General features: G+C 49.1%; 1 protein-coding gene and 1 long non-coding RNA gene across 2 annotated transcripts in view; one reads left to right on the top strand and one right to left on the bottom strand.

The window, feature by feature from the left end:
* The window catches only part of LOC121478566, a 30936-nt gene extending 4898 nt beyond the window's left edge, over positions 1 to 26038 (top strand). Inside the window, exons 7-11 of the mRNA XM_041733661.1 lie at positions 17481 to 17778; positions 17837 to 18192; positions 19695 to 19821; positions 20162 to 20278; positions 20824 to 26038. Of these exons, the coding sequence (XP_041589595.1) occupies positions 17481 to 17778; positions 17837 to 18192; positions 19695 to 19821; positions 20162 to 20278; positions 20824 to 22277 (2352 nt within the window). The 3' untranslated portion in view covers positions 22278 to 26038. The remainder of the gene's footprint in view (positions 1 to 17480; positions 17779 to 17836; positions 18193 to 19694; positions 19822 to 20161; positions 20279 to 20823) is intronic.
* On the bottom strand, positions 427 to 17686 carry LOC121484195. Its single transcript, XR_005985958.1, has 3 exons — positions 17563 to 17686; positions 3284 to 3396; positions 427 to 779 (listed from the first exon to the last, which is right to left on the bottom strand). It is a non-coding gene; the product is annotated as an uncharacterized LOC121484195 (long non-coding RNA).
* Positions 26039 to 26182: the final 144 nt, after the last annotated feature.

Here is a 26182-nt window from a genome sequence, read left to right as displayed (position 1 = left end):
CCTCTGTCTGGACACTTGTAGGCAGCAGAGGACATTGATGAATCAGAGCTCCCAGGAGGGTCCCCTGCCCGTATTTCAGTCTCCCCAAAACAGCCACCTGGGTATAAATAAAAGAAGCTGTCCCTCCCCCAACCGCCTGGTGAGGCTTGGGTTGGAATCCACTGCCTAAGTCTGGTGATTTCCAAATTTTGAGATCCCCAACTATGACCTTATGATATATAGGCAGACAGGACCTAAGGACTGTCCCTACCCCTGGGATCTTGTTGGCCCCAGGTGGATGCTCAGAAACTGCCCCTTTTCACTCCTGAAGCTGTTGGGCCTGCATCTTGATATGGAAGGTACAAAAAGCTCAGGAGAGCATGCCTTGCTTCTGTTTGCAGGCAGATGGAAAACTAATGACTCTCCACATTTTGGATTTTTAACAAATTCCACTTTTACAATGGGAAGTTTCTGCTTAAGAATCCTGATCTCTGCTTTCTACTGGTCAGAGTATCAGCAGTGCCACTCCCCCTCCCTGGCAGCTGGAGCCACAGAGCAGCCATACCCACAGGAAGGGCCAGCAGTCCTCTTCTACTGGCCCACTTTGTTTCTTGACCACACATGTCACTCCCTGGTTTCCTTGTCCTTTAAGTTCTTGAGTCCTAGCTTGAGTAGACACTACAGGGACTTCCTTTGCAAGTTTGGATGGACAAGGAGGGTGGCGTCTGAGAAAAGGGTCTATAAACAGATGTCTCTTTGGCCATGTGATTTAAAAGTAGCTTGTGTTCATTTAGGCAAATCTGAAATGTACAAGAGAGTAAAGATAAGGTAAATGACCCCTAGTTCTACTGTCTATGGCAGTACCTATTCCAGGTGTTCACATGCAGAAGTGTTTTATAAATCTTATGGAGCTACTGTATATATCATGCTCTTCTCACTCCCTCATTTCCCTGTTATTAAAAACATATTTTAATGCCTGGTTAAAAATTCTATTTTCTGTCCTATACTGTCTTTTCTACCAACCCCAGATTGTTCTTCCCAGTGGTACCCAGTACCTGTGATGCACACTCCCAAGCAGACACTTTGGATACAACTTTGATTATTTCCCAAAGTGTAATTGTTGCATTTAGAGAGCATGGGAGTTTAGTTTTGTTTTTGCCTTAAAACAACACTGGATTCCTTGAGCCAATTCCAAGTCCTCCCCTCCCCCTAGAACACCAAGCAATTCAACAGAAGATATTTTTTAACTCCAGTAAGAAAATGACTAAAAACCTAATAGAAAGGTGGATAAAGGCTATGAATCAGTAATTCACATCAGAAAAAAACTTTACCAACAAACCAGAAAAAACATACATGCTCAAAAGTAATCAGGGAAATACCAGTGCCATGAAGATGGGGCCTGGCCTACCATGTTCACATACCCTGTTCCTGGCATTATGCTTGGTATGCATGGATTGCTCAGTCTTCAAAATAGCAAATAAAAACTCGACAGTAAGGCACTTGGCTGGCTCAGTCAGAAGAGCATGTGACTTTTGATCTCAGGGTCATGTTAGGGGTAGAGATTACTTAAAAAACCTAAACCTGTTGATAACAAGTATTAGGAAGTTCAGAATTGGGACCTGTGAATATGATCAGCTATCACTCTTGTGATGGGGTTATGTTATATGGCATAGTTGACCTTAAAATAGGAAGATGAGGGCAGCCCAGGTGGCTCAGTGGTTTAGCACCACCTTTAGCCCAGGGCCTGATCCCGGAGACCTGGGATCAAGTCATGCATCGGGTTCCCTGCATGGAGCCTGCTTCTCCCTCTGCCTGTGTCTCTACTTCTCTCTCTCTCTCTCTCTCTCTCTCTCTCTCTCATAAATAACTAAATAAAATTTTTAAAAAAATAGGGAGATGATCCCAGTGGGTGTGGCCCAGTCACATGAACCCTTTTAAAGCATGGAGTTTTCTCTGGCTGGTGACAGAAAAGGAAGTCCAAAAGAGTTGAAGCATGAGAAGGATTTGATGTACCATTGCTGGCTTTGAAGATAGAGGGAGCCATGCTGTGGCCTCCAGAAGGTAAGAACAACCCCTGGCCAGCAACTAGCAAAGAAACAGAGACCTTGGTCCTACAACCACAATTACAATCTGCCAACAACTTGAATGGGCTTGGAAACAGATCATTCCAATGTCTTCTAGATAAGAGCCTAGTGCAGCCCATCTTGATTTCAGCTTTGTGATACTCTGAGCAGAGAACCTAGCCAGTGTCTCCCAGACTTATGACCTACAGAACAGTGAGCTAATAAATAGATGTTTTAAGCCACTAAGTTTGTGGCAATTTGTTAAACAGCATAGAAAACCAATACAACCATGTATTGTTAATGGGTTTAGTACTGTTCATGGCTAAAAATGTAAAACTGGCCTGCATCCAGTGATGAATGGAGTGTGGAATAAAATGGTGATAGTGTTTTTCAATAAATTATTAAAAATAAATGAAACGAATAATAACTTTTGACAACCTTAGCAGTATCTACTATAGCTAAATCTATGTAAACTGTGACTCAGCAGTTCCACTCCTTGGTATGCACCCAACAGAAATGAATACTTATTTTGGTTCAGGTCATGATCTCATCAGGGTCATGAGACTGAGCCCCATGTTGAGCCCTGTGCTCGGTATGGAGTCAGCTGGTCTCTGTCCCTCTGTTCCTCCTTCCACTTGCTCACTCACTCTCTCTCAAATAAAATCTTTTTTTAAAAAATATTTTATTTATTTATTCATGAAAGAGAGGAGAGAGAGAGGCAGAGACATAGGCAGAGGAAGAAGCAGGCTCCATGCAGGGAGCCCGATGTGGGACTCGATCCCGGGTCTCCAGGATCACGCCCTGGGCCAAAGGCAGGCGCTAAACCGCTGAGCCACCCAGGGATCCCAATCTTTTTTTAAAAAAGATTTATTTATTCATGAGAGACACATAGAGAGGCAGAGACATAGTCAGAGGGAGAAGCAGGTTCTCTGCAGGGAACCTGACTCTGGGACTTCCAAATCCCAGGATCACACCCAGACTCCAAGGCAGACACTCAACCTCAGAGCCACTCAGGCGTTCCCCCCACCCCTTTTCTTTAAAGATTTGCTTATTTATTCGAGAGAGATACAGAAAGGCAGAGGATAAAATCTTTTTTTAAAAAAAGAATGCTTATGAGAACCAAAAGACAAGTCCAGAAACATTTAGAGCAACTATCTATAAAATAAAATAAAAAAAAAATCAGTAAACAGCCCTAGCCCACTGCAGCTATCAATTTATTGCCTCTCTGTTCCATATATTACCTGTTCTGCAGTAGTGGGCTGGACCCTGTAGCCATTTCTCCTTTGCAGTCAACACTTTGTTGGCTTTGTCAGTAGAGGGCACTGGCTCTTATTCTTTGGGCACACTCTCAGCCCTAGGATTTTAAGAGTTATAGTTATTAGAATTATAACTGTTATAGGTAAAAACTTTTTTTTAAAGATTTATTTATTTATAAATCTTTATCCACTGAGCACAGAGTCAGATGTGGAGCTCCATCTCACAACCCTGAGATCATGACTTGAGCTGAAATCAAGAATCGGATGTTCAACTGACGGCCACCCAGGCACCCCTATAGTTAATAACTTTTTATATCAAATTTACTCTGTTCAAATGACTGGACATTCCCTGATACACTCACCAACAGCAGTGTGGATAATTACACTAGATATCCATGCAGTGAAATGCTATGCACATTTGCAATAACCAAGTGATTCCTACATACAATACTGTTGACTCTCAGACACAAATGGAAGGGAGGGATAGGGCTTAACCTTGCCTAGCAGTGCAAGGTTCTAAAGCCTTTCCAACTTCACTTCCCGATACAGGGTCCTCTGGGAAAGCTCCAACTGCCCCCATTCCTTCCCAGTAAAAGCCACGACCATGTCCTCAAAGGTCATATATCCCTGGGACTGGGACACACCTGTCCAGCCAGGCCTAGGTCATCTCCTCTCCATCCTTGCTTTGAACAAATTCAGGGGATGGGGCAGACAGGATTCCATAGCACCCAGGGTTAAGAGGGACCCAGGCCCAAACCCAGAGTCTCTAGCAGAGAAGACACATGTTCCCAGGAAGCTCTATCCCCACACATAAGACTGCTCTTTATCTCTTGCATCTATTTGGCTCTCCCTGCCTTGGGGACATGCCCTTCCCTCCGCTCCACTTTGGCCAGCCCTTACACGTCAGCTCCTGATTCCCATGGCCAACTGCCCCTCAAGTCCCCACCTAGAAGTCTCCAGAAAGCCTAGACTTCATTGGCTCAGTGCTACCTACCGCTCTAGCCACTTCCCATATCACTCAGTGGTAACTCCATCCCTCTAGTTGCTCACAGCTGAAACCAAAAGGGCCCCCATAATCTTTGTCTGGGGTCCACAGTCTGGCCACCTCTCATTCTTCCACTGCTGCCATCCTTGTTCTCCATATCATAGCACTAGCCCCTCAACTAAACTAGCTTCCCCCCAACCACATCCCCCCTCCAGGTTCGTCTTGTCCCACAACAGCTAAACAGATCTTGCTAAAGCTTTAGTCAGAACTCCAGGTATATACACCAAAGAATTAAAAACAGGTACTCAAAACAAGTACGTGTACAGGGATGTTCACACTCAAGGGGTACCTGGGTGTCTCACACAGTTGGGTGTCTGACTCTTGATTTCGGTTCAGGTCCTAATCTCGGGGTCATGGGATCAAGCCCCACATTGGGCTCCCTGCTCAGTGGGAAATCTGCTACTCTCTTTCCCTCTATCCCTCCCCTCCCTCTAATAAATAAATAAATCTTAAAAAAAAAAAAAGACCGTGTTCATATTCAAAATAGCCAAAAGATGGAAACAATTCAAATGTCCATTAACAGATGAATGAATAAACAAATTGTGCAACAAATATACAGTGGAATAGCATTCAGCCATAACAAGGAATGAAGGGCTGACAGTTGCTACCCAGGGCAGATGGCACTCCAATACTATCTACATGCTAGGCCTGCTCTGAGCACCACACTCCTCTCTCTCCCTTCTCCCATACCAGGAGTACAACTATCCCCTTGGCAAACAAAGAGACAGAGCCCAAGAAAGGCCAGGTATCCTGTGTGAGGGCAGTGGGCTGAACACAAACTGTGTCCTAGACCAGTGGACCCAACCACTTCTTGGGGCATCAGCTTTTTTTTTTTTTTTTAAGTTTTTTGAGAGAGCGAGAGAGGACACACATGGGAGTGGGGGAGGGGAAGAAGGCGAGGGAGAGAGAGTCTGAGGTAGACTCTGGCTGAGCACACAGCCCTATGTGGGGCTTGATCTCATGATCCTGAGATTATGACCTGACCCAAAACCAAGAGTGGGATGCCCAACCTACTGCACCACCCAGGCGCTCCTGTACATTAATTTTAAAGCAAACTTCACATCATACAATAAACAAACATTGTTTCAGGTTACCTTAAAACAGATAACTTCTAAATAAACAGATATTCATCCACATAATCCTGTTTACTACCTGGAACTACATCTGGGAAGTCCCACCCACCCATGCCCATCACCAACTCCAATTCCCTCAAGTGGGCGCCTTCTTTTGGGGAATTTAGGGTTTTACTGGGATCTGCATAGGCCACAGCCTCCTCCTCCAATGGTAGATGCCTACAGGTAGACCCCTCTCCTCATGACCATGGGTGCTCAAGGAGGCAGTTCACTTTCACAGCAGACTTGTGTTTTCTGTGGTCTCATCGATACCAACACTATCTTTTTAAAAATTATTTATTTATTCATGAGAGACACACAGAGAGAGGCAGAGACACAGACAGAGGGAGAAGCAGGCTCCCCACTGGGAGCCCTATGTGAGACTCGATCCGGGACCAGGATCACACCCTGAGACAGAGGGTGTGATACTCAACCACCAAGCCACCCAGGTATCCCAATACCAACACTATCTGAACAAGTATCTGGCCATGTGTGTGTAGTCCATCCTGCTTCGCACTCTGTGAAAGCCCCACCATCCTGTCCTGACCTTGCACTGGGCTGTCTGGACCAGGACTGCCTATCCCATTCCACAGCACGAAACACACCCTGGAGATCTTTCCTACCATATCTGCTATCCCTTTAAATCTGCCCTCTTAAGCCATGATCAGCTCCCCATTCTTCCCAGGTCATCCCCCGACCCCATTCCCATCCCAAAAGGTTCTGCCTAGCCCACCCTTTCTAGATGTGTCCCCCCACCCCACCTCCCTGTTCCCAGAAGATATCCCCACCGCAGCCTTCCCAAAAGATTTCCCCTCTACCACACCCTTTCCAGAAGTTCCTCCCTATGGTCCTTCTGTCATCCAACTTCCCACAGCAGAGGCCTGGACCATGGCTCCAACCTATGAGGCTCTGCTTGGCCTTCCTTGGATGGGTGGCACGTCAGGAAACACAAGAGACCCCAACTTAGCAGGGTTCCCACTAAAGGACACCAGCAACCATGTCCATGCCTCCTCAGAGCACCTTTACCAGGGACAAGCACAGTCTAGAGAAAAGAGCCAAAGAGGGAGAAGGGAGATGACCATGAGATGCTGCCTCTTATTACCAACACTGTTTATAATCATGACTCATTTACTGAAGGAGAAAAACTCATCCTGAACCATTAAACCTGAAAGCATAGGCCCAAACAGGCAAGGGATGGGGGCGGGGCACTTAACATGAGCAGTCAAGGAAAGATGGGACAAGAAGAAACTCTGTGGACTTGGTGGTTTTTAAGAAACTTCATCATCCAGGGATCCCTGGGTAGCTCGGCGGTTTGGTGCCTGCCTTCAGCCCAAGGTGTGATCCTGGAGTCCCAGGATCTGGTCCCGCATCGGGCTCCCTGCATGGAGCCTGCTTCTCCCTCTGCCTGTGTCTCTGCCTCTCTCTCTCGCTGTGTCTCTCATGAGTAAATAAATAAAATCTTAAAAAAAAAAAAAAAAGAAACTTCATCATCTAAGACATCACTATAGCATCTGATTGTATTTAGAACACTCACATGCTTATGTGCCTGGCATGATTTATTCCCGAGGCCAAGAGCTGTTATTCATGGGATTCATGGTCTACCTACAAGAGTAGCCACCACCCACTACAGGGATTCCTGCAACAGCAGTCACCCTATAAGATCATGACTAAAGTATGGTGCCCTCTACCACCTTTCACTTCTCTTCCTAAGCAGTGCGGTCTTTTTGTCAGGGAGGGAAGGTAGAACTGGGGAAGAGTTCTGACACATGACATGTCTGAATGTTTGTATCCCCACCAAATTCATGTTGAGGGATCCCTGGGTGGCACAGCGGTTTGGCGCCTGCCTTTGGCCCAGGGCGCGATCCTGGAGACCCGGGATCGAATCCCACGTCGGGCTCCCGGTGCATGGAGCCTGCTTCTCCCTCTGCCTGTGTCTCTGCCTCTCTCTCTCTCTCTCTCTGTGTGACTATCATAAATAAATAAAAATTAAAAAAAAAAAACAACAAATTCATGTTGAAAGCTAATCCCCAATGTGGTGGTATTTGGTGATAGGCCTTTGGGAGGTTATTAGGTTATGAAGGCAGAGCTCTCATGAATGAAATTAGTGCTTTTATAAAAGAGACCCGAGAAAGTTCCTTTACCCCTAGTACCACATAAGAACCCAGTGAAAAGATGGCCATCTATGAACCAGGAAGCAGGCTCTCACCAGACATAGAATCTGCCAGTGCACTGATCTTGGGTTTCATAGCTTCCAGAAATGCTAGAAATAAATTTTTGTTGTTTATAAGCCATTGACTCAGTGGCATTCTGCTATAACAGCTCAAACAGACTGACAACAAGCTAAGCATGTTGCAAAGTAAAGTAAGGAGAAAACTCCTTATCAGATATTAAAATTTATTACTAAGCTATGCTAATTAGGCTGGTGTGGAACACCAACAACAAAAAAACCCAGAAAGATCAACTGAATGAAATAAGAATAAAGTATGTGTGTAATCAGGGGGGAAGAGAAAAAATGTCTGTGATTTGGGGCGCCTGGCTGGTTCAATCAGTGGACCATGCCACTCTTGATCTCAGAGTCATGAGTTTGAGCCCCATGTTGGGTGTAAAGTTTATTTAAAAAGAAAGAAAAGAAAAATAATGTGTGTAAAAAAAAAAGAAGAAAAATAATGTGTGTTATGTACCAAATAAATATTTCACTTAATTTCTACCTAGGAGGGGAATACAAAAAGTAGAATATTATGTTTTAGTCCTTGTAAATGTAATAGCAAAAAGTGGGAATGCCCCAAGCTGGTTGGGCTTGAGGAAGCAGGGATTTATATAAGCTGCTGGTGAACCTGTAAATCTGCAGATCCACAGTGAGATCTTTTTATCTATGCCCACTTACTTGATACTTGCAATGATGGTGTTGGCTAAATAACTCATGGCTAAACACCTCTCTCAGACAGGATTTCTTTCACCATGAAGTGAGAACAAGACTACAACCATCCTTGTGAGATGTGATGAGGAGATAGACTGTCAAGTGACAAGTGCCAGCCTTGGTCTGGCCCCAAGGGAGCCCATGAGGGTTCTCAGGCACAATTTTATTCTTGTTGTTGATGATGATCCCATTCAATGAGACCCTGAGGTGGGATGGACATGCTTACTCTGTAGATGAAGAAATAAGCTCTTAATGACAGGTAGAGCCAAGATGCCAATTTCTGAGACAACAGGTATCCCTTGTGGAGTCCTTTCCTGCACTTTTCTGATTTAATCTCCACAGACATCTTTCAAGGTGGGCACAATCATCAATGCCACTTTACAATGAAGGAAACCAAAGCACAGGAGACAGGTGGTTCTAGGGACTTGCCCCAGGCCACAAAGCCTGCGGCCACCTCTCACTTCACAGTGCAAGTTCTGGGATCCAAAAGCCTAGGTTCTAGCCTACCATATATCCCTATACCCCACCCGCATGCATCTTCAGCACAAGGTATTCCGTTGATTAAATGGGAGTTCTTTAGTCCCATATCCCAGATGCTAGCTTTGTCTATTAGGAAATGCAGTCACACAGCCTCACACATCAGGGACCCTTGAGCTGGGTACATAGGAATGCAGTACTCTTCATCGGGGGAATGACCACAACTTAGTACCCACTCATAGCATGATACATGCAAGAGAAGCAGATATATAGGTTTATGCTGGCACCAGGCAATGAGCAGCTTGCCACAGAAGCCCAGGGAGGGCTGGAGAGCAAGGTCCAGAAGGTCTTAAGGGATGATGACAACACATGGTCACAGTGGAGGTGGCCCGTGTCATCCTCTGCTACTTCATCCATCCACTCCAAACTTCTATCTATGTTGGTCTTTGGTATCAGAGGGTACAACAGTCTTAAGATTAAAAAGGACCTGGAGCAACCTGGGTGGCTCAGCAGTTTACCGCTGCAGCCTTCAGCCCAGGGCCTGATCCTGGAGACCTGGGATCGAGTCCCACATCAGGCTCCCTGTATAGAGGCTGCTTCTCCCTCTGCCTGTGTCTGTGCCTCTGTGTGTCTCTCTTGAATAAATAAATAACATCTTTAAAAAAAAATATTTAAAAGGACCTACCATGTGTAGGGCAGGAAAATGGGCCTCAAGGAGGACCAGTTCAGACTCTGCTGCCTGTACCAGTTGTCAGATGATATGGAATCTACTGTGTGCACCAGGGGAAGGTAGTCCTGGGCCAAAGCAGGGGTGGCTAGCCTGGGCCTCCATTGCTATGTTCACACATGTCCAGCTCCTTTGCTGGCCAAGTCTCTCCTAAAAGGGACAAGTGAGGTATAAGCAAGTCAAAGAAACTAACAACCTACTGTGTTCAGGGGCGCTGACTGGACCACTGTAGGCACAGATCCAAGTGCGCACTGGTGCCACAAAGGGGCTGCAGTTCCTCAGGGCACACATGGGGTTCCTTAGGCACTACAGGGCAAAGAAACAGTGACAACAGGAACGACCAGTTCTTGGAAGAAAAAAATCACATGTGTGGCCTGCTGTGGGATAAGATTCCCAAACTGGAATTGGCCCTACAATGCCCAGAGAAACCATGGCTCACAGCCTCAGGGGCATCACCTGCTGCTGCTCACATCAGCCCCACAACACTGGCGGCACTTATGGACCATGTCCCACACAAACTTCTCTCTCCCGGATCCTTGGCCTCCTCTGGCTTTGCTCTAGGGTTCAGTCCCTAGAACCACCTGTCACAGCCCCCACAGTGCCCAGTCGGCTCTTCTGGAACCTGGGCCAAAACACTCCAAAGCAAGCTGGTATCTCAGCCACACTATTCCTTCCTGAAGTGTCTTGAGAAAGGTACAAAGACAGCAGCAACAACAGCACCATCCTCACAGGGGTCATGAGGTATAAATTAGTGAACATATGTGAAAAGCTGATAACAGTACCTATAACACGGTAGGCCATAATTCATTTATTGGAGCCCCCAAATCCCTTGGGAAGAGCAATTCCCTGCTTGTGAGGCACTGGACTGCCCAATCTGTGGATTGTTTTCCCTTGAATAAGGGATATCAAACTCATTACTAAATTTTTTTAGGTTTGTCATTTGACAGCCCCATGTAAGTAACACTGTTCACATGGTCATCTGATTGTCCTAGCTGTTCCCTGGTAGGAGGAGATTTGGTCTGATCACTTGGGCTAATCCTTCTTTCTTCCCACACACAGCCAGCTGGCTCCCCACCACCATCACCACCACCAACAACAACCACTACCACCTGCTTGTTATTCCTCTTATTCCAGCCTAAATTCCCTACATTCAGTCTCTTTTTCATAGAGATCAAGAGAAAAAAAACATTGAAGGTAGACATACTATTACAGATATGGTATAATAACAAATATATACAGTCTTTGTCTCTGATTTCCAGCACAGTGCTCCTAAAACTCTTGGGATTTCCTGAGTCATAGGAATATCTTCTGTTACTGATTAAAAGTCCCTTTCAGGGACGCCTGGTTGGCTTAGCAGTTGAGCATCTGCCTTTGGCTCAGGGCCTGATCCAGGTCTTGGATCAAGTCCCATATTGGGCTCCCTGCAGGGAGCCTGCCTCTCCTACTGCCTGTGTCTTTGCCTCTCATGAATGAATATGAATGAATATTTAAAAATAAAAAAATAAAAGCCCCTTTCAGGGGCTCCTGATGCCTCAGTTGCTTAAGCAGCCAGCTCTTGATCTCAGCTCAAGTCTTGATCTCAGGGTTGTGAGTTCAAGCCCCACATTGGGCTTTGTGATGGGAATGGAGCCTACTTAACAACTAAATAAATAAATAATAAAAACAAAAGCCTCTTCCTTTTTTTTTTAATTTTTATTTATTTATGATAGTCACACAGAGAGAGAGAGGCAGAGACACAGGCAGAGGGAGAAGCAGGCTCCATGTACGAGGAGTCCGACGTGGGATTCGATCCCGGATCTCCAGGATCGTGCCCTGGGCCAAAGGCAGGCGCTAAATCACTGCGCCACCCAGGGATCCCAAAGCCTCTTCCAAAACAAAACAAAACAAAACAAAACAAAACAAAACAAAACAACAACAAAAAACAAAACCCAAACCCAAAACCAAAAAAGATACCAACCTCTGAACTAGTTTTTTAAAAAAGCCCCTTTCAACCAAACCCAGGATTTATGTTAATAAGGTGACTTGAGTCAGAAAGGGGCCTAGACACCTTCAAGATGGGGCTGGATGCCAAAAGAACAAAGCTTGTGACCCCACGGTTGCCTTTACTGTTTTACTTACAAGCTTTGGGGAAGGGAGAGGGCCTGGATTGGGGTTAATCACAAATGGTCAATGATTTAGTCAATAATTGAAACTCCATAAAATCTCTCACAGTTCCTGGTTGGTAAACACATCAAGGTCCTGGGATTGTGGTGTGCACTGAGAAAGGGAAGCCCTGCCCATCTTCCCACCCTTATACCTTGCTGTAGGCACTCCTTCCCTTGTGGTATTTCTAAGTTGCATTCTTTACAATAAGCAGGTAATAGTAAATAAAACACTTTCCTGAGTTCTATAATTCGTTCTAATGAATTACCAACCTGAGAGGCAGGCGAGTATGAAAACCGTGAACCAGTAGTGTGCCAGGCAGAAATGTGAGTAGATTGGGCACCTCATATGAAGTGTGGCCATTCTTCTTGGACTGAACCCTAACCCTCTGGGATATGCAGACTGTGGGCAGTTGTGTCACAACTAAATTGAATTGTCCTATGGCCAGGTGGTGACAGAGAATTCGAGAATCAGTATTGAGACAGAAAAAAAGAAAAACTCTGTTATTAGAATAATACCTATGCAGAGCCACCAGGAAATACCTAAATATACATTTGTAGTAAAATATTTAATAGAGGGATCCCTGGGTGGCGCAGCGGTTTGGCGCCTGCCTTTGGCCCAGGGCGCGATCCTGGAGACCCAGGATCGAATCCCACGTCAGGCTCCCGGTGCATGGAGCCTGCTTCTCCCTCTGCCTGTATCTCTGCCTCTCTCTCTCTCTGTGTGACTATCATAAATAATTAAAAAAAAAATATTTAATAGAGAGAGTATACACAGGAGGAAGCAAAGACTGAGCCAACAATTAGAAGACTCTACAGAGCCAAATGTGAAGCTAAACAATTGTCAGGATTAAATCTTTTTTAAAAAAGATTTTATTTATTTATTCATGAGAGACACAGAAACAGAGGCAGAGACGTAGGCAGAGGGAGAAGAAGGCTCCATGCAGGAAACCCAATGTGGGACTCGATCCCAGAACCCCAGGATCACGACTGGAGCCAAAGGCAGATGCTCAACCACTGTGCCACACTGGCGCCCCAGGATTAAATCTTTAATTAATTCTACCACTTATTTTTCAAACAATTTTCTTCAAAAAATTAATTTCTGAATTTTCAGAGTTAAGAAAAATGAATACTAATTATATATTATTTTTAAGTATTTCAAACCAGATCATGAAGTATGACAGATTTCCCTATTTAATAAGAATTCTAGGGATCCCTGGGTGGCGCAGCGGTTTGGCGCCTGCCTTTGGCCCAGGGCGCGATCCTGGAGACCCGGGATCGAATCCCACATCGGGCTCCCGGTGCATGGAGCCTGCTTCTCCCTCTGCCTATGTCTCTGCCTCTCTCTCTCTCTCTGTGACTATCATAAATAAATAAAAATTAAAAAAAAAAAATAAGAATTCTAGGGTTCTTAACAAATGTCTTATGCCCACCACAATTTAAGGCCATCCATATATGATCAAAGGCAGTAAGACTTTCAGGAAGCCCTGGAACATCTAGAGAATGAGGTAACCTTCTAATACGAGCACCCACCTAGGAACACATGGCAACTTCAAGCCGAGCATGGGCAGGCAGGACAGCTGATATAAGGCCAGCAGTGCCGGTTTCCAAATCACTGCCCACTCCAGCAGCCAGCTGCCCTGAGAGATGAAAGGTAGGAGCAAATGAGGTTATGATTCCTGCAGCAGTCAAGAATGGAACCCTCTGAACTAGGATGGAGTGTGAGAGGATGCTGGTGGCTAGAGGCACTTTCTGACTCCCAGGTACAGAAGGCTGTAACACTGTTAGGGATGTGGCCCAAGACAGGTGTGGTGATTTCCACAAGTCACAGAGGTGCCCAACATTAATGCAAGGCTGCCCGGGACAGGAGCTGAATGTGAATACTCCCAACAACCTGGAGTTGTGCATTCTTAGTCCAGTATTTTAGATGTGAAGAAACTTAAATCACAGACAGGGGACATCGGGGCCCATTATCACACAGGTTATGGTCAGAGGAACCCACCTGCAAACTTAGGTGAGACTGACCTACCCTGGGCCTAAGCTGACTCCTCTTCCTCCAACTTGCATATATATATTTGAGAGAGAGAGGGAGCATGAACAGGGGAGGGACAGAGGAAGAGGGAAAGGGAAGAGCAGACTCCCCATTGAACGGGGAGGAGAGCCCAACTTGGGGCTCCATACTTCCACCCATGACCTGGGTGGAAGTCAGATGCTTAACTGAATGAGCCACCCCCGGTAGCCCCCCTCCATATTGCATTCTGCATCCAGCTGGACATGTGCATATATTTTATGCAAGTTTGAAGCATGTGGAAATCACATCCTTGGAAACACCAGATACAGAACATCTCATTTGATTCTGCCACTCCGAAACAGTGTAGACCTTTCTCTTCACAAAGTTAGGAGGGAATAATTCTTGCATGTCCCTAACTGTGGATGGTGAGGCCTGTAAGAATGCATCCCATGCTAAGAGGCTTGCCTGTATTTCAAAAAAGATCCCACTTGGACTGTTTGTACACAAGTATGCTACCTTGTCAAAGTGTAACCGAACTCAAGGGATTCACTGCTTAGCGTGCATTAAATTGAACACAACCCAAGGAAGTGTTAAAGAACTTTTTAATTACTTGTTACTAAATAAGTAAGGAACCAGGGCACTGTGTACCGGTAGGGTTAGTACAGGAAGGTTTTTTTGTTTTGTTTTGTTTTGTTTTTTTGAGAGAGAGAACACAAGCTGGGAGAGGAGCAGAGAGAAGGACAAGCAGACTCCTGCTGAGCATGGAGCCCGACACAGAACTTGATCCCAAGACCCTGAGATCATGACCTGAGCCAAGATCAAGAGTCAGAAGCTTAGCCACCCAGGCGCCCAGCAGGCTTTTTATTCAGTGTATTAGGGTGTGGAGACAGGGAGCTTGCATATACACTAAGGAACCTACACACATTGTATTACTTAGGTACTTTGGTTCAACTGTGTCTTGGTTTGCTGTCTTGATGGAAGTAAATTACTCCCTTTGGGTTTGTTGTGTCTTTTTAAACACTAGACATTGCAGAACATCCTCCCACTCTGCTGGTCTCTTCTGATTCCCAGCCCCTTGCTGTGACCTCATATCTCACCCTTTCCCCTCATCCCTCATCTCTTTCTCTCAGGTCCCCCAACACCAGTGTCCCCTTATTGTGTCCTCACTTGGTCACATGTCCTTGAAATGCCTTGTTAACATGCTATTTGATGACATTCATTTGTTCTTTCCAAAGACCAAGACCTGCTGCCCAACATGGTGCTCCTCTGCCACCAGAGGCTAAGGCTGTACCAAACTTCCCAGACAGATAAGTGAGCAAGGGACCTATCATGTCACTTTGTACTTGTACCTGCGCAGAGTCTCCCAGTCTGGGCTGTCAAACCTAATTCCTGTCCCCTGGGCAGTGACCCCATGGACTCCATCCTGGCTGTGTCCAATATGCACTCAGTTAACTGGCATGTCTCTGTTTTTTCAGCTGTTAGCATGGAGCAGGGGAAGAGCAGGTGTTATATGACCAGAAAGATAACCATCATGAAATATACCCAGAGCCTTTTCCCTACAAAGATATATACTACCAGGAATAAAGCTGCTAGAGCCATCTCCAGCTGGGTGAAGGACATTGCTCCCATTACATGAGACAAGATTCCATATGACCAGAAAGATAACTATCTCATGAAATATGAGATTTCATATTTTCCCTACAAAGACATATACTACCAGGAATAAAGCTGCTAGAGCCATCTCCAGCTGGGTGAAGGACATTGCTCCCACTACAGGTCCCTCTAGCCTTCTTCTCTCACCTAAGTGAGAGAGATCATAGTCAGCAGGGGCCAGGGCTTCTAGCAAATACTTTGAGAATGCTGTAGCCAGGGAAGGCAGTTGGGGTCAAGGAAGAAAAAATGAAAGAAAGAAACTACGGTGGTGGAGATATGCTCCTCAGACACAGTGCTACTAAAGATTGGGATTCATTGGAAGATTTAGTATGATCCTTCCCCTCTCACCCTTTACACATCAGTGGAATTCCAGTGTAACAGAGGATTACAACTAAAAGAGATGCAAGACACGGACTCTCTCTGGAGAAGAACACTTACCAGAGCACAAAGTCTACAGAACAGACAAAAACTAGACCACTAGAGGAATTTGAAGCCTCTAGCACCCATAGTTACAACAAACATTAAGTACAGTCCTACTTTGATCCATATTACCAAACCTCCTGTTTACTTTTGTTCCTGTTACCAAACATAATTCTCACTTTCAACAACAAATGACAAGGCATATCAAAAGGCAAGGAAAAACACGCTGAGCACACACAAAACAATCATCAGAATGACAACCAGATAGGACACAGAAGTTGGGAGTATCACACAGGATGTAAAATAACTGATTAAGATGTTAAGGGTCCTAGTGGAAAAAAAGTAGACAAAATGCAGGAATAGATGGATAATGTAAGCAGAGAGATGGAAACTCTAAGGTAAGATCAAAAGTTAAGGCTAGAGATAGAAAACACTAGTAGTAATGAAGAGTGCCTTCAACTGGCTCATCAGCAGGCTCAACCCAGCCAAGGAAAGAATGGATGCTCAGCACAATTCAGCACAATGCAAATGCTTATTACTGTTTCACAGATGAGGACACAGGGGTTCACAGAAGTCCAACCAGGTTAGCTAGGGCCCCACCACCGGCCCCAGACAACACCCTCCCCATGCCCCCCACAACCCCCCACCGCGAGCCACCTGGCAGTGCAATCTTGTTCAGGGTGAGATCTGAATCAGGGATATGGAGCTACTCTGTGTACAGAGGACGACTTGTTGCCATTTTTATTTCATTTCCAATTCATTAAATTGTGAGTTTACCAAACAATTAGCATTTCTCTAAATAGTAGGCAATCAAGATCCTTCTAGTCTAACTAATTACACGTTATAGGGATAATTTTAAAACACGAAGTTTTAAAGAAATTAAATGTCTCCAAACATTCAAACAGTGCTTGAAATGTTAATGCCTCTAAGCTTCTGAATAAGTCACGAGTTTAATATGTTAGATTTTCTTAAACTCTTTCAAAGCGAGCATCTATAGCGGAGATAGATGCATATAGAAGGAGGCAGGAATAATGAACGAACTTGACACACATTAATTCCATATTTCCTTAAAACAGTGGGTAACATGCGGTGGGTAACATGACTGTACCACCTTATGCATGCAGATTACCGACCCTGAAAAAAACCAAATCGTCCCAGTGGAGCAACAGAGGGAAAACCTCTTCTTCTCTGCCAGCAGTCACTCGTGTGCAGAGACTGCCTTTCCTTTTGTTTTTAGGTGTGACAGACACTCAGGTTGGTCCCGAGGAAAAGACACCGAGGAATCAATATCGTGATGTGCCAACAACACCCAGACGACCCAAAGACAAGCAAGTCTGGGAAAATACATTCTGAGCGGTCCAGTTTAGTAAGGTAAACAGATGGCTTAGGGACGTCTCAGAGAACAATTCAAACTCAAGAAAAATTTAGGCTGGGGGCTTGCAGCCCTTGGGGTAGAGGCTGCAAAAGTGATATTAACCCTTCACAGGACACAGAGAGGCCAAACCCGAGCCCAGGCCTCCAGAGGCAGCGCTGGGGTGGGCACTGCCAGGCTCGGTGCCAAAGCGCCAACCCTCGCACACGCACACACCCCGCCCGCAACGACACTGGGCTTTGTCCTTAAAGCCCCAGGCTGGGGTCGCCTCCCGGGACCTCAGCAGTTTCCGCTTCTGCGCGTCCAGCATTTAGTGTCGGCGGCCGCTTGGGTGCACGCCGGGATCCCAGAACCCCGAGCGCAGGCCCCCCAGCCGGACGACTCCCCACCTCACGCGCGTGGGCCCACGGAAGCAGGGTCGTGCCTGCGGGAACCCATGTCCCAGAGCGCTGCGCGGAGATGCCTGACGGTCGCCAGAGGCGTGGGCAAGGGTACCGCGGGACTGGCCGCCGAGCCGGCGGAAACTACGCTTCCCAGAAGGCGCCGCGCGTGCGTCCGCAGCGCTCATGGGGCCAATGACGGCTTGCGGAGGCTGGACTTCCGGCGTCCGGGGGCTGTCACTTTGCTGCCGGGCGTGGGGCCACACCGGTGTCGGGGACTGAGGCGCGACCGGCCCGGGTCGGTTTTCCAGAGGCTTGGAGACCCAAGGCGAGGGCTGCGAGGAAGGCGCGAGCGGAGGGCCGCAACGCGCACGCCGTGATCGTGGGCGACGGTCGCGTCCCCCGAGCCTGGGTTTCTCCGGGTGTAGCCTGGGACGCCCCGCAAGGCTGTGGGGCGGTGCCCAGAGTCACGTGTTCTCCGACCCCCGGGCGGCAGGGGCGGCGGCGTCCTGGGCGTCTGTGCCCTCGAACGACGGAAGACTGAGACCTGGAGCCGGGACGTCGCGTTGTGCGTCGCTTTCTGCGCGTCCTCAAGCAAGGGTTCTGATGGCGACCGCGGCGCTGACAGAGCCCGCACAGGTGAGTAGAAGAAACGTAAGACCACCAACCGCCTGCTCCCTCCTGGAGGCACCTCGACTAAGGGAGGGACTTTACTTGGACGTTTTGTCTCCCCTCCCGGTCCGTCCTAGGCCCGGGGGCTCAGGCCAGTGGAGCGTGCACGTGTGAGATCCCCACTTCTGGCAGCCAAAGGAGTGAGGTGTAGACGGAAGTTCCCAGCAGAGGGTCCCACGCGTGCAAAAGCTGGGAGGGGAGACTGAGCCTAGGTGCTTCGGGAACTGAGCTTCCAGACGTGAGCAAGGAAGAGAAATAGCAGGCTGAGGAGTTGCGTCGGGGCCCGGGGAGGAATCGAACAGAGCCTGGACGTGCTTTAAGTTAGGATTTTTAAAGTATCCCACCGTTTCCTTGGCGGAGAAATGACGCAGAGCGGGGGTGGCCGTGTGCACGGAGCAGGCACTGCCACAGTCTGGGTAGCCGAAGACGGCACCTGCTGCAGGCACGCTGGGCCAGCGGAGACGGGAAAGGGGTTGGATTCCCGTGGGTCTGAGGTCTCAGGTGTGGCGTGTGAGCCAGTGGCCCTAGTGTAGCACAGTCCCAAGTTTTTTGGCCTGAGCACCCAGAGGAACGGAGGTGCTGTAGACAGGAACAGGAATTTGAAGGGAAAGCAGGGTGCGGAGTAAGATCAGGGAGTCTGTGATGTCCCAGGGTGGAGGTATGGTGTGGACCGGGAATTGCAGATGTCTAAGGATAGGGGCCTGACATTCTGAGCCAAGGCAAGGCCTGGGAATCAAACTTAGGAAGGAATCTCGTGGATGCGGCCAGGGATGGGTAGCACTCCAGGGAGATGAAGAAAGGCTGGTAGCCCCTGGGGCTCTTGGTGGAGGATGGGGGGTGGAGCTTGGCTGGTGGCTGAAGGCAGGGTTTAGGCCAAGGAAATGGGGGAGGGACCATAGTTTGGAGGGAGGGTGGAACCGGCTTCCTGTGTGCCCACCAGATCCTTGGGGCCCCTCCTGTAGTGACTGGAGGGGATCAGCCGGCCAGTCGTTCATGCTGAAGGAGCAGTCTTGGGATGTCAGGCAAGTTCAGCAGAAGGGGGCATCCCTGCGAGCATGGGCATGTCCTGCAGGGTCCATAGCTGGGACTTGTACAATTGCTAATTCCAGGAACAGTTAAGGGTATGTCTGGGGAGGTCAGTCTGTGCAAAGGCTGGAGCATGAGTGTGCACCTGGGCCTGCCTTTGGGGTGGTAGCCATCTGAAGGCCGAGAGCTAGCTCTGCCTGCCTTGTGTAAGTGGCCAGTCAGGAGGCCGAGAAGGCATCTATGGCCTAGACAGGTAGGGTTTAGGAAAGAGGAGGGAAGTTGCATCTGCAGAGTTGCAGAGCCTGGGGAGAGGAGGGTAAGGGGGAGCAAGGTAAGCCTCTGAGGGATATTGGGAAAGATAGCCCTTGGGACAGGGAGGTGGGTCCTGGGTCGTCATCAGCCATAGCTTAGATCGTGTCCATCCCCCCCGCCCACTGTTGTAGAGCCTGATGGCCTTTGAGGATGTGGCCGTGTACTTCTCCCAGGAGGAATGGGAGCTCCTGGATGCAGCCCAGAGGGCCTTGTACTGCCACGTGATGCTAGAGAACTTCGCACTTGTGGCTTCACTGGGTAAGGCCCTGGGTTTTCCATGGGAAGCTCTGTTGTTGCCAGCACTAACCCCTTATCTCCTGTTGGCCTATGAGCAGCCTCATACCAGCTGGCTGAGTGTCCCTGTGCCGCTGTGGCGCCTCTGTGTCCAGGCTCGGCCCCTTTCATCTGGTGCTACCAACACGGTTCTCCTCACAGGGACCATTGAACTCTTCCTGTGAGTCTTGCCATGTGGTGTGGTTTTCTTGGGTGCACAGATGACACCATCTATACCCCATAAAGCCCTGACTTCTGCCATCTGTTGGGCGGTAGGTTGTCCTGAGCTGGGCCTAGCCCCTCACTTGCTTGTCTTTTCTTACAGGGCTCTCTGCGTCACGACCCCGGGTAGTCATGCAGCTTGAGCGTGGCGAGGAGCCCTGGGTTCTCAGTGGGACAGTTGTGATGCCAGCCAGGAATGCTCAGAGGAAGGCCAGCCCTGGTGAGTGGGGACTCAGAGGGAGTGAGCTTGGGCCCATCTGCCGCCACGCTTCTGTCCCCTTTCCCTGCCTTCCTGGAGGCTCTCATCTCCCACCTCCTGCCTGACTCCCTCCCGTCCTCCTTATACCATCAGCCGCTCCTGGAGACTCTGGCCTTGGCTTGCCCATCAAGGGGGAGGGAGATCCCAGGGTACCCCATGCCAGGCAGTGGGCCACAGCCTTTACCAGGACAGTCTGTGACCCACACTCATGGCACTGGCCACACTATGGGAGAGGCAGTGGGAGGGGGGGCGGGGGGGGGGCACAGGCAGGAACAGGGTTTGAGGGTAGGGCCTATAGCATCAGGTAGCTATTTGTGTAAGGAACAAAAGCAGGCTTGAGGAGTCCCCTGGGACAGAAGTGAAGTACATACGCTGGTATCTGGCCATGGCTTTTCTCCCCAGCTTGCACACCCAGTCCTCAGCATTCCTTTGCCTGACCACTAGGCATGCCCCAACCATCCCCTCTGGCCAGGATGACCCAGGATCCACCATTTCTGTGCCTTCAGGTTCCCGTCATCTGGCATACGACAGGGTGGTTCCTGGAGAAGCAGCGCTGCCAGGGGCCCTCCATGATGGCTCCCGTCCAGCGCCTACAAGGGTCCTTCCCTTCACTGGCATGTGTGATCGTGGGAAAAGCCTGGAGGACTGGCAGGGCATCTCCTGTTCTCAGGAGAAAAAACCCACAGGGGTGTCTGTAATCTATTGGGAACGGCTCCTGCTGGGTCCTGGCAGTGGGGAGGCCAGTGTGAGCCTCAGGCTGACCTCTCCACTGAGGATGGCTGAGGACAGCTCACCCAGGGAGAAGGCCCTTATGAACCGCCCCGTGCCAGGCAAGCAGCTGAGGGCATGTGGGGGTCAGAAGCCATATGGGCAGGAGGCCCCTGGGAGAGCCTTCCCCAAAATTCCAGAATTTGAGGCTGGTCTCACCTCTGGGCAAGGTGGTAAGGGTACAGCTAGCCACAAGCCTCATGGACTCCCTGCTGGCCAGGAGCCCCCGACCTGGCATCAGCTGGGCAAGGCCCTCCACACAGGCACTGGCCTCCTTTCAGGGGAGAAGCCCTTCGAATGCAGGGCATGCAACAAAGTGTTCGTGAAGAGCTCCGACCTGCTCAAGCACCTGCGCACCCACACTGGGGAGCGGCCATATGAATGTGCTCAGTGTGGCAAGGCCTTTAGCCAGACATCACACCTGACGCAGCACCAGCGCATCCACAGTGGTGAGACACCCTATGCATGCCCAGCCTGTGGCAAGGCCTTCAGGCATAGCTCCTCCCTGGTGAGACACCAGCGCATACACACAGCTGAGAAGTCTTTCCGCTGCAGCGAGTGTGGCAAGGCCTTCAGCCATGGGTCCAACCTCAGCCAGCACCGCAAAATCCACGCAGGTGGGCGGCCCTACGCATGTGCCCAGTGTGGCCGCCGCTTCTGCCGCAACTCACACCTGATCCAGCATGAGCGCATGCACACGGGTGAGAAGCCTTATACCTGTGCTCTTTGCGGTGCTACCTTCAGCCAGGGTTCCTCGCTGTCTAATCACCAGCGTGTGCACACAGGCGAAAAGCCCTTTGCCTGTGCAGAATGTGGCCGTGCCTTCAGTCACAGCTCTAACCTCACGCAGCATCAGCTACTGCACACGGGTGAGCGGCCCTTCCGCTGTGGGGACTGTGGGAAGGCTTTTGCCAAGGGTGCAGTGTTGCTCAGCCACCGACGCATCCACACGGGTGAGAAGCCCTTTGTATGCACACATTGCGGCCGTGCCTTCCGAGAGCGCCCAGCCCTCTTCCACCACCAGAGGATCCACACAGGAGAGAAACCTGTGCGGAAACCGCGGCGTGGGACAGGCCTGTGCCCCCAGGCCAGGCCTTCTTTGGGAGCATCATCAGAGGGTTCACTGGGGAGGGAAGCTGGGCCCACTCCCACTTCAGGTCCAGCCACAGTTTCAAAGCCTGCTGAAGCCTGAGTTCACAGCTGGTTGTCTAAACACCTGTGTCGCCCACACATCCACATTTTGGGGAAGACATGGCCGTGTACTATGGTTCCATCTGCACATGGTGATGATGTTTGCCATTTCAGCCACAGGTCATCCCAACGGTCAGGCTGCAGAATTATCAGGGGGCTGTGTGGATGCTGGGACTTTGGTAGGGCAGAGACCTGGCAGAGTGCTGTTTCATGCCTATTATGATGTGGGTACTCAGGTGAGGAGGAGGAGGGCTGGAGTGCTGGGGAGGTGGTCCTAGAAGGTTCCCACGTCTGTACACCAGTGACTGCCATACTGACCCTCAGGATGTTCCTTCAAGACCTCACTTCATCCAAGGCCTCCTGTGAGCAGACCCAGGGGGTAGGACGTCATGTGCTGTCTGGTGTTGGCCTTGGGCTCTAAGTCTCAGCTTTCACCTTCGGAAAAGAATGGGAGGGAGAGAAAGGGAGGGAAGGAGGGAGGGAGAGAGATTCAGGCCTACCGAGGGTATCTGCAGGACCGTGATAGGCAGGATCTTGATAAGGGCCAACATGTGCCCATTGCCACCCCTGAGGTGGCTGCTGTGGTTGGTACCCCATTTCTCCGATGAGGAAACTGAGGCAGAGAGAGGGGATGTGAGTTGCACACAGCAGAGCCAGGACATGGCTCCTGGCCATAGGCTCAGCATCCTGAGCTCAGCACTCTGCCCCCGTGCTCTGGCATCCATGCTCTAGTCTGCCAGTGTGAGAGCTGGGTGGTGCCAGGCCTGGCTACCTGCACCTAGAACTCCCACAGATGGTGGAGCAAGTAGAGGTAGAGGGCCCTGAGTTGAGGAGAGGGAGACCCAACATCAAGAATGATGGCTCTTTAGCCATGCTCTTCCATTCAGTTTCTCATCCAAGCCTCAGGATTGGCCACATTCTCTTGTTACCAAAGGCTCCCTTACAGGAGCCTTTATATCCCCACTGCCCTGAGAAGAGGTGATCATAACAGGTTTGGAGGAGACCAGATGGGACTACTTGTTTCTGCAGAGTCTGGTGGACAGGTGTCCACCAGTTCTCTTGCCTCAAGTGGAAAGGGGATTTGCCGTTCCCTAAGGCCATGTGTGTGCACCCTCCCATCGTGGGACACCTCCACATGGCTGGGACACTGAGTCAGATGGGTGGGATGGGGCCCAGGTTTCTCCCTGTGGCTCTCAGTGGACCAGCTTCCATCGTGACCTGAGGCTTTACTCCCAGGGATGTTAGTGGACTCTTGGGAACAAAAAAGAAAAGACCCAAAAGTAGAAGTTGGAATGGATGTATATTGTGCAAATCCTTGCACAACACTATGGAAGTGCACAGCCTGGCCTCCCCTCCCAACCTCCAGATTATGGTTCGGGAGTGTTTAACGACACAGTCTTCACAGAGCTGTGAAGTTTTGCTTCAACCAGGTCCTTTTGAGAGTCTAAAGATTAGATACACAGCTTGCCTGCTCCCCAAATAAGGGTCTGGGACGTTTATGTCTTCATGACAGCCAAAGGTTCATGGGAGTCTGCGAAGAGACTTGGCTATGTTAGACATCATGAAGCTGCCCAAGTCTCAGTTGTTTTTTTTTTTTTTTATAATAATTTTTTTCCAAGTCTCCATTCTACTATAAGATGAGTCTTTGTAGATCCGGGCTCGGGAGCCTGAGATAAGGGAGTACCCTAGTCCCATCACCAAGGTTCGCAGCCACCTGTCACACAAAATGAACACAGAAATGATGTCCCCCCCCCCCCCCCCCCGCATTCACCTGCTAGCACGTTCAGACTTATCTTCCATCTCTGGAACATCGTAAGTCTTATAATGAGAGGAGATGTGGCAGCAGTGAGAGATGTCTTGCAGGGAACTGGGTCCCCAAGATCGTTGGAGTATAGTTCCACTGAACCAGAACTTCTGGTATGGTGCAGGACCTTGAACCACTGTCCACCCCTCCTGGACTCCTCTGCTCTGACCTTGTTCCTACTCCATTTCCCCCAGATTCACTTTCAGGAGGGTGACTTGAGTATGCTACAGCCTCACTCCACACTCTGTTCAGAGACCTCTGGGGAATCCATGGGATTTGGGATAAAAGGCATCTGTCAAACACCAAGTGGGTACTCAGCAAATTATATTCGACCTTTTCTGCATCTTCAACTGAAGCTCCTGGAGTCCAGTTTCCAACCTGAGCCCTCCTGACCCTTCGACCCTCCCATCCCCCTATGTGTGAGGCATCCTGCCATCTCTGACTTCCTCCATCTGAAACCACTGCTCCCAATACCCAGGACTTCAGTGGCTCTCACCTTGATCAGCAACTATTATAGTCACCTGCCTTCATCCATGTTTTGGCCTTTGCATTGCCCTCCTCCAGTCTTCTGTGGTCATGCTGGGTCCTATCATGCTGGGCTGATTGTACTGGTGTTAACCCTGAGCAGGCTATGCATGTAAGTTTCCCTGGGTTCCTGGATCAAGATGGACTGAATACATACCTCACTTGGTTCGGAAACCTAATGAAACTTTATGGAGGAGTGTGTTTAGAATATAAACCTACAAGTATTAAGGATGGAGTAAGAGGTGTCAGGCAATGGCATTCTGAAGCTAGGATTGGATGGGAATGGGTGAACCTTCACTGATTTAGTGAGAGCCACATACAAAGTTGCCACTGGGGGAAGTAGAGGGTGGTCCCTGCAGGCTTATGCTTCAGAGCTCCAGAGGGCTTGAAAACCAGCAGCCTCTACCCTGAGTCTCTTTGAGTTACACACCACAGAGTTCTTTGCGACCCCTACCCTCTACCTAACAGCTCCCACAGTGACCCAGGTGTCATTACCAGTATCCGAGCTCTCCAGGCCTACAATCCCAATCTTCATATCACAGGTGCCACAGCCTACAACATCTGTAGCAGGCAGGCGGGCAAGCAAGCAATGATTTCTGCCATAGAGCACAGACCTCTTCACTGAGGATTTTTTTTTTAAGATTTTGTTTATTCATGAGAGAGACAGAGAGGGGCAGAGACCTAGGCAGAAGGAGAAGCAGGCTTCCTGCAGGGAGCCTGATGTGGGACTTGATCCCAGGACCCAGCGATCACGACCTGAGATAAAGACAGACCACTGAGCCGCCCAGGTGCCCTTCACTGAGGATTAATGTGGTATTCCCCTTTTCTTGGTGTACAGCTCTTAAGATGCCTGGGCAGCACCTGAAGCCCCTGACATGGGGTGGATTGCACTCCCTAGAGGTTCATTGCCCTCAAATTCTTATCTGCATTTATCCTAATTCCCAAAGAAGTACTTCCGGTTCCTGAGACAGGATTATGCTTCCCTAACGTTTTGCCACTGGTGACTCCACCTCTTTGTTTCCTTGGCCCACAGTCTAGAGTTCCATAACAATCAAGTAACATTTAAAGCTTCTGACAGAACAGGTACTACACTTTTCTGAAACCAGCAAAAGCATGCTCCTTTCTACAGTTCTCACAATGCCTGGAGGGCTCTTCTGGCCCCTAAAACACTGGATTTCATCTTCCAGAGGGCTCTGATCTCCACACCCCCTTGCCACAGGACTTGCATCAGGGCTTTTGCAGGTTCATTCTGCCAAGGACATCTTTTCTCCAGTTCCTTAGCCCCATGTCCTTGTCTCTCCATGACAGCACTTCCCCTTACATACTCCAGACCATATCCACATCTGCTGACTTGGGGCCAGCCCATCAGAGGACACAAAAAGACCTATAGATAGATTGAACCTCATCTCTGAACCTTGGAATGGCTTCAAGGCTGCTATAACCTCCAACACTGGTGGCCTTGCTCAGGCCATTCCCTGAGGCTTGTCAAGATCCTTGGTGGGGAGGCTGTGTGTGTGTGTAGGGTGAAGTAAGCTACGTCCTGAATTCCTTGCTTGTACCTCTCTCTGCTGTTGGGG

The sequence above is a fragment of the Vulpes lagopus genome, chromosome 2, assembly GCF_018345385.1.
Source record: "Vulpes lagopus strain Blue_001 chromosome 2, ASM1834538v1, whole genome shotgun sequence".
In the NCBI taxonomy this organism is placed as follows: domain Eukaryota; kingdom Metazoa; phylum Chordata; class Mammalia; order Carnivora; family Canidae; genus Vulpes; species Vulpes lagopus.
Note: the sequence above shows the minus strand (reverse complement) of the source record. Positions and strands in the feature narration are given on the sequence as shown.